At 36.3% G+C, this 13,402-nt stretch overlaps 1 protein-coding gene across 3 annotated transcripts in view; it reads right to left on the bottom strand.

The window, feature by feature from the left end:
• ATP2B1 (ATPase plasma membrane Ca2+ transporting 1) overlaps positions 1-13,402 on the bottom strand; it is a 66,757-nt gene that overhangs the window by 7,439 nt on the left and 45,916 nt on the right. For all 3 annotated transcript variants that reach the window (XM_067312745.1, XM_067312752.1, XM_067312760.1), the window contains exons 11-19: positions 11,765-12,006; positions 8,657-8,894; positions 7,504-7,683; positions 7,334-7,421; positions 6,905-7,011; positions 3,661-3,852; positions 3,246-3,459; positions 2,917-3,128; positions 833-940 (exon numbers count right to left, since the gene is read on the bottom strand). In XM_067312745.1, the coding sequence (XP_067168846.1) occupies positions 833-940; positions 2,917-3,128; positions 3,246-3,459; positions 3,661-3,852; positions 6,905-7,011; positions 7,334-7,421; positions 7,504-7,683; positions 8,657-8,894; positions 11,765-12,006 (1,581 nt within the window). The remainder of the gene's footprint in view (positions 1-832; positions 941-2,916; positions 3,129-3,245; positions 3,460-3,660; positions 3,853-6,904; positions 7,012-7,333; positions 7,422-7,503; positions 7,684-8,656; positions 8,895-11,764; positions 12,007-13,402) is intronic.

The following is a 13,402-nucleotide window of genomic DNA, read 5'->3' as shown; positions in this document are numbered from 1 at the left end:
CCTAAAAAGCTTATACTGACTGTTAGAATATGCATCTATGTGTGTATTTGCAACTAGAAGTTACTCTGCCAGTTTCATATTGAAAACTGAAACTTTCTTTGCAAGATGGAAGAGAAGGAAAGGGAAGGGAAGAAATATTGGAAATCTCTTCATGTGCTATGAAAAGTTTAGACAAATATGCCATTAAATAATGGAAAACTAGGTACCTCTAAAGTTTTGTGTAAATAAGGTTGCAGCTTACGAGCACTGTTGTGCATGCAATAGTAATGAAAATTCAAAATACAATTGCCTAATGGTTGAAGAACTTTCCAATTATTTCATAATTAAAGTGAAGAAAATTAGGGAAAAAAACTGTTTTGAGTTTTGCTGCATTTCTTGCTACTCCAGAAAGCTTAAATAAAAATAAAAAAACTACCAAGTGTAACAATTCTGATTTTCAAGGAAAACATTAAGTTAAATATATTTAAAGATTAGTATCTTAATTGCATCTGTATTCTTACAGAAGTTCTTCTAGAATTTATCTGGCTAAACATACAATTTCACATTTAAGAGGTAACTACAGCTGCTTCTAGTTAAAAGTTACTAAATATAATCCAGCCACAGTATCCAGTTACAAAATATAACTAATCGACCAAGTCAGAGTAGGGAATATCCAACTAAAAGACTTTACTGAACTAGACAATTTTAAGCAGTATTTACTGTTAAACTCTGTATATACATATGGTCCACCTGAAAGAAGAGGGGTTTTGAGAACTGGTAAAGCACATTATGTGGAAAAAACAAACATACCAAGGCAAGTAAATATTTGGCATTTTGAAAAAAACTGGTTTACCTGGCCCCAGAGTAGTGTTCCCATGCCCAGGAAGATGGACCACAGCCACTGTTCAATCGAGAGTTCTGAGCAACTAAAAGGTTTCCCACCAAATTGCACAATAATTATCTGTGAAGAGGAGCATCATTGTCAACATACAACAGAAGTTATGAATCTGTGACCTTTTACCAAAAAAATTCCTTCATGCTTCAACATCACTATAGACAGAATTCTACATTAAAATTCATGCAACTTTCCATCTTATTAAGCATACCTTCCTACTGTCTCAGCAGTTCAAGCTACTTTTTAACTTAAACAATATTCTCTTGCTTTTCGGTATTTCAAGAACCATTAAATAGTTTAGTTATTCTTCAAATGTTATGTTCAGAAAAACCTGCCGACCACCATTCTTCATGCTTACAGTTTTTTCCTTCATTTGACATTTACAGCATGTAATTGATACTACGAATTTACAGTGATTAGTTATCATACAAATGCCCATCTTGGAACCAAATTAAGTAATAAAATTCTACTGTTAACAAATCTTAGCTCCACAAGAGATAAACATTTCTGAAATAGTCCAAAAGACCATTAATATACATTCTGTCAGTGTTAAATGCAACACTGTAGATGTCATGCTCATGACTACTTACATGGCAAGACTTTGGGGGAAAAAGAAATCTCAAAAGGTAAATTAAATAAGCTCTTAATACCTTATTTATTACAAGAAGCTGTACAGGCCCTGAGGAGCAAGGTATCCCACTGCACAGGAATTATATGCATGAAAGTCTGTGCCCTGAAGAATCAACAATTCAAGTAGCAGGGCAAGTATGAAAAGGAGACAATATTGATCATTATTAAGTAGGACACCTATGAGCTGGAAAGCCCCAAAATATCTGTTATTTTGTTAAAACAGAATAAATCACTTTACTTAAGACAACTCAAGAATGAGTTAGTTGGAAAGGTATTCAGTCAATGTGAACCCAGTTGCAGTCAGGAGCAATTTCCACATATTTGGTTTTGTTGCACAATAACAGCCTGCTATATATGCAACCCTAAAAATAAAAGTAGCTTTGAGAGTGTAGTCTAAAGCAAACTAAAACTGGGAGAATAAGAAAGTGAACTAACTTTACATGAAGCAAAGGTGTATACATCTGCATTGCTTGAACTGTTATGACCTTGGTCAACTTTATGGAATTCCAAAGTTTAAGAGGCTTAAGGTTGGGATATGTCTTCATAAATCCAGAATAACTTTTAAGTCAAAATGGGAAAAAAAGTTCTGTAAAAAATGCAATATACTAATTTGTTGGTTATTTCATTGCACTTTTAATGATAAATTAAACATTAAGGCCAGTTAGAAGGTAAAGCTACCTCATATAAACTGTTTTCTTTAGATGTAGCTTTGACTTGGTATTTGTAAACCTCAATATGTTAAATTGATCAATTTCAGGTAATTCATCTTGTTAATAAATACTGAGTTAAATAACTAGCTCTAACAAATCTTCCTATATACAAAAGTAGATGGTCCCTAGATACCAGTGGTTATTCAGAACAAAGTAAGAATTAAGGCAGCAGCATCTACATAGATAACATTGACTTCTGAAAGAGAAAGACAAAATCGATACTTGAGCTTGAGTTTCTAAAATTTGATTCATGTTTGTAGTCCCGTTAATTAAGGAGATGAGAGAAGTTATGCAGTGCGAGTTTTCTACAGTTCTGTTTAAAATTGGCTTTTGTTCAGATGAACAGGCAGATAGTATGGGCAGGAGTCCTGACTATGGAGGAATATACAACTTCATTACACTCTGTAGTAAGACTAGAACACTGAGATCAAACTGAGGGACTAGAGAATTCTAAAGGTAATACAAGTGTTCCTACACCTCAATTCTAGTGTTTTGCAACGAGGCCTTACCAGAAAGCCCTATCAAGCAGCACTTCCAAGTGATTTCTAGTGTTTGACACTGAAGAATTTTCTCATTACAGAAATGAAGCACCTGGCACTAGTTGGTTAGTATTCTGAAGGTAAGCAAGTACAGCAGCATGTGAAGCACATTCCTCTGTCTGCCTCCTCCCCCTACCCTGCCCCAAAGCCTTCAGTTACTTACCTGCACAACAAATGTCCCCAGAACAATAGTACAGAAGATTGCATTGTTAAAGATTCCTTCGAAAACATTTCTTTCACCATGAATTTTTCGGGCATTAATTTCATTAAAAAGCTGCATCATCACAAATGTATTAAATACAATAGTATAATGCTCTGAAGGAGGAGCATGGAGAGGTGCATTTCTTCCACTATCGATATCAAAAATTTTCTCACCTGTATATAAGAGACATTTATTAGCAGCTTAACTGATAAGACTTTATACACACACAGACAGAACAGACATCTCTATAAAGTTATCATCAGAACTTTGTAAAGCTTCAGTATTCTTACCAGCAAACAGGAGTGTAAAGACCACTACGAGTTGGTAGAATGCATGACCCAAAATATTCTTCATCATGGTACGAGAAATCAAAGGTTTGTTTCTACCGTAAGGCTTTCGCAACAAGAGAGCTTCAGTGGGTGGCTCTGTTGCCAGGGCAAGAGAAGCTAATGTATCCATTATGAGATTTACCCACAGCATCTGCACAGCTTTAAGTGGAGAATCCTATAAAGATAGATACAGAAACCATCCAATATAAGCGAACAAATTGCAGCTGTTAAAGGCATCTATTAAACAACATGGACATGTTTTGAGGAGCATTATGTTCTTTGGGCTAGTATTCAACTGAAAGCTTGAATTCAAGAGTTAAACAGTGAAGGCATTTTCAACCTTTACTAGCTGAAACAATCCACCACCAGTACGTACTTGTGTTATGCATGCTCCCGTGAAAGCAACAATTACTGCTACTACGTTGACAGTAAGCTGGAACTGAAGAAATTTGGAGATACTGTCATATACGTTTCGTCCCCACATAACTGCTTTAACAATACTTGTAAAGTTGTCATCTGTAAGGATAATATCAGAAGCTTCTTTAGCTACATCTGTTCCAGCAATACCCTGGTAGAAAAAGAAAAAAAACACACTATGAAATATAACAGGATGCACTGACTTACATAGTAGAAGCTATTATGTTGACTACCTGACTGTTCCTTGCTACAAAAGGATATATAGCACCTTGCTAGTTGCAAATTTTAAATCCAGACTGATAAATCAAATACAATATTGAAAGACTGCTGTCAGCCTTGCAACCAGTGTGGCAAGTCCGCTGGATTTTTAAAATGTAAAAGAACAGTAGGCAATGAGGCTCACACCACAAAATATAAACAAGCTGAAGAACTTCATTTGGCATCAAGTAGATCAAAATACTATACAATATTTTGAGCACAATAAAGCAAAGTTATAATCCAGTTAATGTTGGGGAGGAGGGGAGAGTAAAAAAAGAAAAAAAAATTCTGAGCTTGCCTCCTCTTAGTTTTATTTGAAGAATCAACATATACCAAGATAATATGGTTTAAAAAGCCCACAGCACCAAGTTCAAAATTTAGAGAAAAGAAGGCAGCTCAAGTGGTAACAATTTTTTGGCTTGTTAATAGATATGGGTTAGCAGAATTCTGAAGGGAAATACTAGTTATAAATAGGTTATAAAACATTTTAGATTCCCTGTAAAAATCTAGCTCTACAGGTGGCTATTTCTGAGGTTCATCTTTTTGAAATAATTTTTAAATCTCCAAGGATCAAGGTTGAGAAGTAAAATGAAGTTTTATATCCTTTAAAGAAAGTAGCAGTAATAAAAGCAGGCAGACAATATAAAGACAGCATATGAGCTCTCCCAAAGAAAAGTTACCGAACTTGTTCAAGGCAACGAACACCAGATGGTGCAGTACTACTGTTTAGTCCATGCCTAAGCAGTCTGCTATGTGGATTCCAGCAGTAGAGCAAGATGTGATACACATTTCCGAACACTTCTTGCAGAAAAGCTTTGACATTAAACAGTAGACTATGCACGCCATTGTTAAGTTTTAAGCACTTGTAGCCTCCTACAGTATCTAAACAGTTTAAGTTCTGTGTTATGTCTAATACGCACTTCTCTAGGATAGCTTTTTGAAATACTGTAAGCAAAATATTTAACTTCAAAACAAATTTAATGATCTTTATTCTTGATTATTTTGCTAAGAGAACGAGTCATCTGCACAGCTATGTGTACAACTTAAAGGTGTCTTTATACCATCTACTATATGCTGTTTATTTTAAGTGATAATTAGATAAGCAGTTAAAGAAATGAGCTTCTTACACGGACAAACATAGATGGCATCTGCAGGAAGCACCTATGTTCTGGAAAATGAAAATAAATATCCTCTGACAGTGCCAACTACAACAGCTGTTCAGTAGCAGAAAACAGGCATTCATTATAACAAGACTGTTACAGCCCAGAGAACATTTCATGTGTAGCTGTCAAATTTGTAAGTTATGCTTTTGAAAAAAAAAAGCCCCCCAAGAATGGCACGAAAGCTCTTCCTTCCCTCATTTTTTTCCTCCAAGATAAGCATCAGAGTCAGCACATCTGTATGCATTCTAGGAAGAGTGTGACCTTTGTTTCTATCTTAAAAAAAAAAAAAAAAAAAAAAGCTTACTAAAAAGTCTTAAAAGACAAAAGTGACCTGCTGGCAAACTGTTACCTTCTCATCTTAAGGCTGAGGAGGAATCTTGAGGCAGGAGGAAATTCAAGAAATATATCTTAAGTGCATGAAAAGAAATAGAAGAAAACCAAAGCCTACATACTTAAGGCATGTCTCCATCTAGTATTAACACTTTAAAACTGTTTGCTTTAATTGATAGGACCAATCTGTTTCAAGTACAAGCATGCCAGGCACTTACTATCGCTTATTCTAGGAATCTGCATACCATGGGAATCCAGTATTGCTAGTTTTTCCTTTACTTTCATAGACATATAGATTTTAAACCAGATTTGAGTAAAAACTTCTCAGTCTGGTTTACAAACCAGATGTTGAAAGTGATCAGATTTTGTAAGAAACTTGCTTTATAGCTGCTGTTTGCCAAATGCTAGCTGAAAATTTTTGAAGTAGAAGATGATCTTGTCTGCAGAACAAATACAGAACGAAGCAAAGATATTTCTCAAAAAAAGCAGTAAGTCTTGCCTCTAGGAGAAATGTTTATTATTAAAATATTTGTGTCTTATTAAAAAACAGTTGTTATCTGAAAGGGAATTGAAGTTTTGTCCCCCCCCCCCCCCCCCCATTCCTTCAGGTCAGGCCAGAAAGCACAAAGTGACAATAAAATTCCCATAATTGCTATACACTTCTCAGGATTTTGCAATAAATTAATGCTTAACACAGTAATGACTAACACAAGGTAAACCTAGGATATGCAGTTCTATCCTTAGCCATTAATTTTCCATGGGCCCTGTCTAACACCTAACTTAGGCTATTGTTTCAAAGGCTGTTTGAGAATTTTGAGAAAGCCAAATAATCTAAGGAACCATCCAGGCAAACAGAAGTCCTAAACTGTCATAAAATGCTTTGTTTCAGAGTTGTACTGGGGATGTTCCTTAGTACAGCCTCCAAAAACATTTTAAACATCAACTGGTAGTCTCTATAATGATAGCCTCCCTGTCTCATCATTTAATGGAAGACAGACAAATACAAATGCATCCCATGCAAGTCTTGTGTGTAAGTCTTACTGAAAGTCAACACAGTATGCTATTTATCATATAAAGTCATTTTACCATATGTTGAGCAGATCTCATTTCTGAAATCTTAGACTACAGTATCAGTATAATGTTGCTACACTTTGCAACAAACCTTTCTAAAAAAAGGTTTTGATTTGCAACTGATTGAGCATCTGTGATTTTAAGTTTTATTCAATGGCAAATGCCACAAACACATTTTTCATCAAATAAAGACACGATTAAATTGGAAGACTGAGGACTGAAAAAGAGCAGTGAGAAGTGAGAGGAATGTTCACTCAATTATATTAACTTAGTTTTATATTAGGCTACTAAAAAAGTAAGGTTCAGTCTTCTTATAAGTGATCTGATAATCTGTTTTAGCAAAGTAGGGCTTAAAATACTGAAGACTAGAAAGAGTCATACCATAGCAAATCCAACATCTGCCTTCTTCAGTGCTGGACCATCATTGGTACCATCACCAGTCACTGCTACAACTTGCCTCTGTTCAAAGATCGTGCTGTCAATTATACCTAAAATAAAATAACATCTCAGTGTTATAGTTCAATATTGACAACACAGCACAGATTAAAGTTAAGAGAAAAACCCAGTTTCATCATCTTCAGAGTCACCAAGAAATCACAACAGATGAGAAATGAAACCAACTTGAACTAAGTAGTAAAAATCAGTTGGCAAGTGACAACTCCCTCATGGACATTTCCCATTGCTAATGATCCTGGATATCTTCTAGGAGCAGAACTTGACCTAGAAGGCCCAATAAGGATGGATATTTTATATAATTAGTTTTGAGGGAGAAAAAACAACAGTTTTAGGTTTTTGAAAGAGGATATTTACCTTTTACTAGTGTGTGTTTGTCAGTAGGAGATGATCTTGCAAGAACACGAAGCTTTGGCCAAATTTTATCTATTCGCTCTTGTTCTATCTGCAAAAACCAGCAATGGTTATATCTTGCAGTTAGGAGCCTGAATAAAATATCTTCTGTTCTACTTTGTCAATACACTTACCTCTCCTTTTTCATTGCGTATTCTCCTGTTAAAGTCTTTGCCTTCTAAACACAGAAAGTCTTCACCAGGATTCAGAATACCACATTTTAATGCAATAGCACGAGCGGTATTAATGTTATCACCAGTGACCATACGTACAGTTATGCCTGCACGCTGACATTTTTTTATTGCATCGGGTACCTATATGCAAAAATAAAATAAAAATCCTAGGCTTACAGACTACACATTAGCTGAATAAATCTAGACATGTCAATGAAAGAAAAGCCTTTGGCTCAAACCAAGATATATATATATTTTTTCTTCAAGTGTTCTATAACTAACAGTATTTATGTTGAAATAAGAGTTAAGTAGCTTACCTTAATCCTTCTCCTGAAAACCCACAAACTGGTATTCTGGCAAGTTTGTTGTTGTTTTTCCTTCCCATCCCCTTCCCTCCCCCCCCCCCCTTTTTGTTTTAATGAAGAGTCATTTTTCAAATACTGCAGTGCTAGAAAGTATTACACACCTGCAAGAACCCTCATCATACATTAGGCTACAATATTCAAAGGTGTTTTACATTTACACCATTAAGTACTGGCTTCTCATTTATGATAATGTGAAATAAGAAGAGGAGTGTGAGCCATAGTTTTTAGCCTCTGACTTTTAGTGTGAAGTCATGCTAACGTGGGTTAGATTGGAGTCTGACCTACAGGCAGCATAAAAACTTTCACTATTCTTAAGAAATACTGCCCTCCAAAGACCTCAACTACAGGCCAAGTTCCTTCCCTCAGTTCTCAGGTGACAATCCCTTCTCTCTAGCACTCCCCACGAAGAGCTGTCAACAAGTAAAATGGCTAATATTATCCTCAGCAATGGTCTTAATATTTCTAGTGGTAAAAAAGCAAGCTGTTCCATCTACTCAAGATGCTGCTTAGTAAGCGTCTTAAGTCATTAGTTTGTACAGAGCTTCAGTAACCCAGCATAAGTGACATTAAGAAGTTTTAATCTGCTTTTATAGCTCCATTAACTTTCCCCCCCCAACAAGAAATTAGATTTTCATTAATTATGCTTTAGACTTACAACAGCAATTCAGTTTCTTGCATTCTCTATATGACTAAAAACATGAATCAAAATCTGCTTAACAATATCACTGCAGTTTAGTCAGTAACCCTACCTCAGGTCTCACAGGATCTTCAATTCCAACAACAGCAATGCATGTCAGACCAGTAACAATATCATTTTCATTGTCCCATTCTGGCTCAGGTTCCCCTGCTGGAAAGTCTCTGAATGCTAGACAGATGGTTCTGAGTCCTTCAGAAGCCATAGGCTCTATTACAGTTTTTACAATATCATCACGGTCCCTAGGTCTGAATGCCTTTGGTTCTCCATTAGCACTCAGTATTTTGAAGCACCTGAAAAAACAAGGTTCAAGTAGTTACCAGATTTTTTTTTTTTTTTTTCTAACCTGGAGTTCAAACTTGTTGTGGAAAACAGATTATTAGTCAACCCCAGTAAGTTTTCACAAACTTCATTTTCACTGCACTCTCCCCCAAAAAAGCCAGTAACAGCAGTTCTAAGGTAATCTTCTGCATATGCACTTAATCACTTCCTAATGGCAAAACACTCCAGCTGTAGAACATTAACTGAGTGGGTGGGTCATCCTAGGATGAAAAAAATGCCCAATGAATTTAGGAGACAAATGTTACTCACCTCCCAGAAGTATCCATTTCTCTATTGCCTGTAAACAGATTTTAACATCTGTGCTGGTTGAGTTAGTCAACTTAGTTTCCATTTCAACAAAATAATCCCACCTTGTTAACAGTTGTACAAATCTCAGAAGAACAGCATGTTTCCTAGCACATGAAGTGCAGTGCTTACAGTACTTACAGCTTACAGCTGTAAGTACTGAAAGCAATCTCTGGTACTATGATGAACCAATGCTATCCTTAAAGTAGTAGTTTGCACAAAAAAAAGTCTAGACTTTATAACTTCAGAGAGCATTTTGGCATAAAGTTCTTAATATGAAGCATTAAAAGAAAAACAAATACTTAATCTGATTTTAAACAGTTTTATAAGAAACTAAATTCAAGACTCTACTCTAGCATTCCAGTACATGCTCTTATTGTTGTATGTTTTTTCATATCATAGATACCACTGCTTTCACAGAAAGCATATATGCTGTATCAATATTGGTGCCATAAGTACGGCACTGCCAGGTATTTTGAACAAAGAATTTTGTTTTGTCCATCTGTGTCCTTAGCAAAGTTCTTCCGTAAAAAACAGCATTTACTTTAAAAATACTATTATTATGGCACTGAAAAAGATACTCAGCCATACAGTACGATTTAAACTATCATGCTCAGATCTTGCAGATCTGCTAGACAACTGCTATTAAATTTAAGTATCTAGTTCAAGGGTTTGAATTCTCAGGTGCAATAGCATATTAAAAGTTCCCACTTCATCCAGGAAATGAAGATGAAGCAGGCCCTTAATTAAAAGTTCAGAATTTTCATCATAACTGAAATTTGAAGTCTATCCTAATTTCCTGATTCAGGTCATCTGTTCAAATATCAGCCAGCACCCACTCAGGATATCCCATATTACCTCCAATTATAGGGCTCACGATGAATTCAAAGCACTCTGAGATGACTAAATGGAAGCCAATAAGCTTTATGTAAAGATTTAATTGAAACTTGCTTCAAATATTTGACTTGAAACTTGAAGATAAGTCAAAGGGAAGAATCTCTTCTGTTTAAAAAAAATGTTGCAGCACTTACTGTAAGTTTACCGTTATTAGCAATGCATATGCTTTCAGTGCTCAAGAATAAAGTCATACATGTGCTGATAAAGAATGGGTAGCCCAGTTGACAAATCAGGTTACAAGCTCTGAGATTAATTTCAAACATTGAATAGGTTGTGGGTAAAGAAAATGGCTTATGATGCTAAGATGTTTTTCCTAGTTGGTACATGTTTTTAAGTAGTTGTAGAATTTCAACTATTCCAATAGCATCCAAATTCTTCTAGGTTTTCTTGTTCTTTCCCAGGTGCCCTTATTATTTAATTTATTTTCCTATCTCAATTGTCAAGACAAATGGACCACATGAGTCCAGGCTGAATGAGTTCTAGTATCTTGTACAGTTTTTAATTGCTCAGCAAGAAAATCATATACAAAATACTTTTAACAGTAGAATTACTGCAAATATAGGCATATTTATTCACTGATGAGACTTCACTTGAAATCTAGCTATGGAAAAATTCACACCTAAATCTAAGTTCTGCATTAGAAAGAACAAGAGTCCTTGAAAGGTTGACTTTTTGCTGGTGACACTAAATTGATGGGAGAAGGAGAATAAGATTTCATCTTAAGTGTATCAGTGCTTCCTTAGACAGTGTTCTCTGCAGCTATTAGCAAGCAAAAGGTACATTGAAGTGATGACCATTACCTGAGTGCTACTCAGACTAGAAATAGTCTGACTATTGGACTGAAAACAGACTGCGTACAGCCACCGTGCCTAGAAAACATAGATGCATGCATGTATGATTTCTCTCTTCACCTGGTTAGAAGCTGCCAAAGCCATCTTAACACCTAAAGGTCTGGACTGCTGGGACAGATCTCTCCCCTATAATGTAATATCTCTAATAAACCCTCTATAGATGGGCAGATTTATAAGGAAACAACTTACTTTCTCACATTAAAAAAAAAAAAGTTTCTCAGTTGGTCAAGTTCAATGCCCTATTACAATGATGAAGTTGGACACTGACTTGCACTATCTTTTTAAGCTGAAAATAATCTGTGTTCATACTCACTATTCAAAGGTATAAGCCCTTCCTGGAGTTTAACCATATCAGCTGGTTCAGAATTCACTGGAAGATGGGTTAGCATTTTGACCAACCACACCTAAAGCTGAAGTAGTTTGGCTAGAGAATAGGGCTATTCACAGATACTTCACTGTATCAAAACAGTACAGGGAATCAAGACCTGCTATACTTTTGCTTTAAGGGTTTTCTTTGATTGTTTTTGGAGGCGTGGGGGAGCACTGAATGAAAACAATTCAAATGCTACTTGCCCACCTTACTGCAGAAAGTGGAACCATTGAGGGAGACAAACCAGGGAGCTTCCAGCTACCAAAAAGGTATTGGGACTGGTGCACTTGTGAATGGGGCAAAAACTTTATATCATTATCGAAGGCTTTGTTTGTTCGTTTGTTTAGCACAGTCTCCTCAGCTACCACAACATTTAAAGCAAGTTAAAGTGCCAGAGTACGATAGTAGTTGTTCTTACTTTTTAAGAACTATCTCAGAGGCACCTTTACTGAATATCCGGAAACTGCCATCAGAGTTTTTTAACACAGTACTCATAGATTTTCTAACAGAGTTGAAGGTGTATACTTTGTACAAATCCTCTTCTGGTATCTCATTTCTTACATCCTGATAATCACGTTTTAAATCCAAGAGCAACCCCAGCAAGGCACATTCAGTTTTATTTCCAACATGACGTGGCAGTCCACCTTCTTTTTCAGGAGGCTGTAAGAAGAACAAGAATCTTTGTTGGTTGGGAGGTAAACTTATCAAACACTGAAGTAAAGCATCCAGAAAATGTGGAAGTCAAAGCTTAGTTCTAGGATGGGGAAGTTTCACTTTTGCAATGATTAATCTGTAAATTCCCATGAGTCACGAGCCAAAGTCATACTGCTGGCTTTTAAAGGCACCTTTTGCACCTGTTTAGGCTTACAATCCCTTTGTTACAGACTCAAAATCGCCCATTAAGTTTGTATCAAATCCCAAAATGACCTTTCTAAAAGGCATTTTCCATTGCTTGAGATATCTAACTGAATCACTTGAATGTAACAGATCCTTCAGTAAGTTTGCAATTAAAAAGCATGGATAAGTTTGAGAAAATTAAGCATACTAAATGACTTTATTTCTGCTAAATTAAGGCATCCTCTCCTGTAATAGTCCTTCCTTAATGATTTAGACCATGACCACATCACCTGTTAGCCTTCCATTGAATAAAACAAGTCTTTAAGCTTCTGAAGTCTCACTACAAGTTCTGTTTTCCAGGCCATGGCCTATTTGACTTTTTTTCTGAAGTCTTTCCATTTTCCAAGCTGTTAGAAGCCAATACCAGAACTAGTTCTTGTTTCAGTAATGTGGAACATGCACTTACTAGCAGTATATATGTCTCAGTATTTTTCTAAATATATTTCTGAGCTTTTGTAGCTGTAACATTGCAGTTTGTGGCAAAAATGGCAGAAGCGCTTATTCAGCCTGACATCCCTTCAAGTATCTAGATCACAACTACATTAAGGCTAAGGCAGTCAACTGTGCTGCAAACTACACATTTGGCTGTACTGAATATTCAAACCTTTAAAACATGAAGTACCCAGTTCTGGTCTCCCCAGTACAAGACAGACAGACATACTGGAGTAAGCCCAGGAAAGGGCCACAAAGATGATGAAGGGACTGGAGCATCTCTCATACATGGAGAGGCTGAGAAAGATGGGACTGGGAGGGGAAAAAAAAAAAGGCTCGGGGGGATCTTATCAATGTGCATAAATACCCGATGGGATGGTGTAAAGAAGACTGAGCCAGACTCTTCTCATGGCCTGCCATGTCATGTTGTCCAGTGAAAGGACAATAGGCAATGAGCAGAAATTGAAATACATGAAATTCCATTTAAGACTAGAAAAGGTTTTCTCTGTTAAGAGTGGTTGAATGCTGGACCAGGTCCCCTAGAGAGGTTGTAGTCTCCATCCATGGAGATATTCAAAACCCAACTGGACATGGTCTGGAGCAACCTGCTGTAGCTGACCCTGCTTTGACTAGGACTAGATGATCTCCAGGGGTCCCTGACAACCACAGCAATTGTGCAGTTCTGTAAAACAGACTAACTTAGACCACACTGCATTGGATATAATTT

This window comes from Apteryx mantelli, chromosome 1, assembly GCF_036417845.1.
Source record: "Apteryx mantelli isolate bAptMan1 chromosome 1, bAptMan1.hap1, whole genome shotgun sequence".
NCBI classification, from domain to species: Eukaryota; Metazoa; Chordata; class Aves; order Apterygiformes; family Apterygidae; genus Apteryx; species Apteryx mantelli.
Note: the sequence above shows the minus strand (reverse complement) of the source record. Positions and strands in the feature narration are given on the sequence as shown.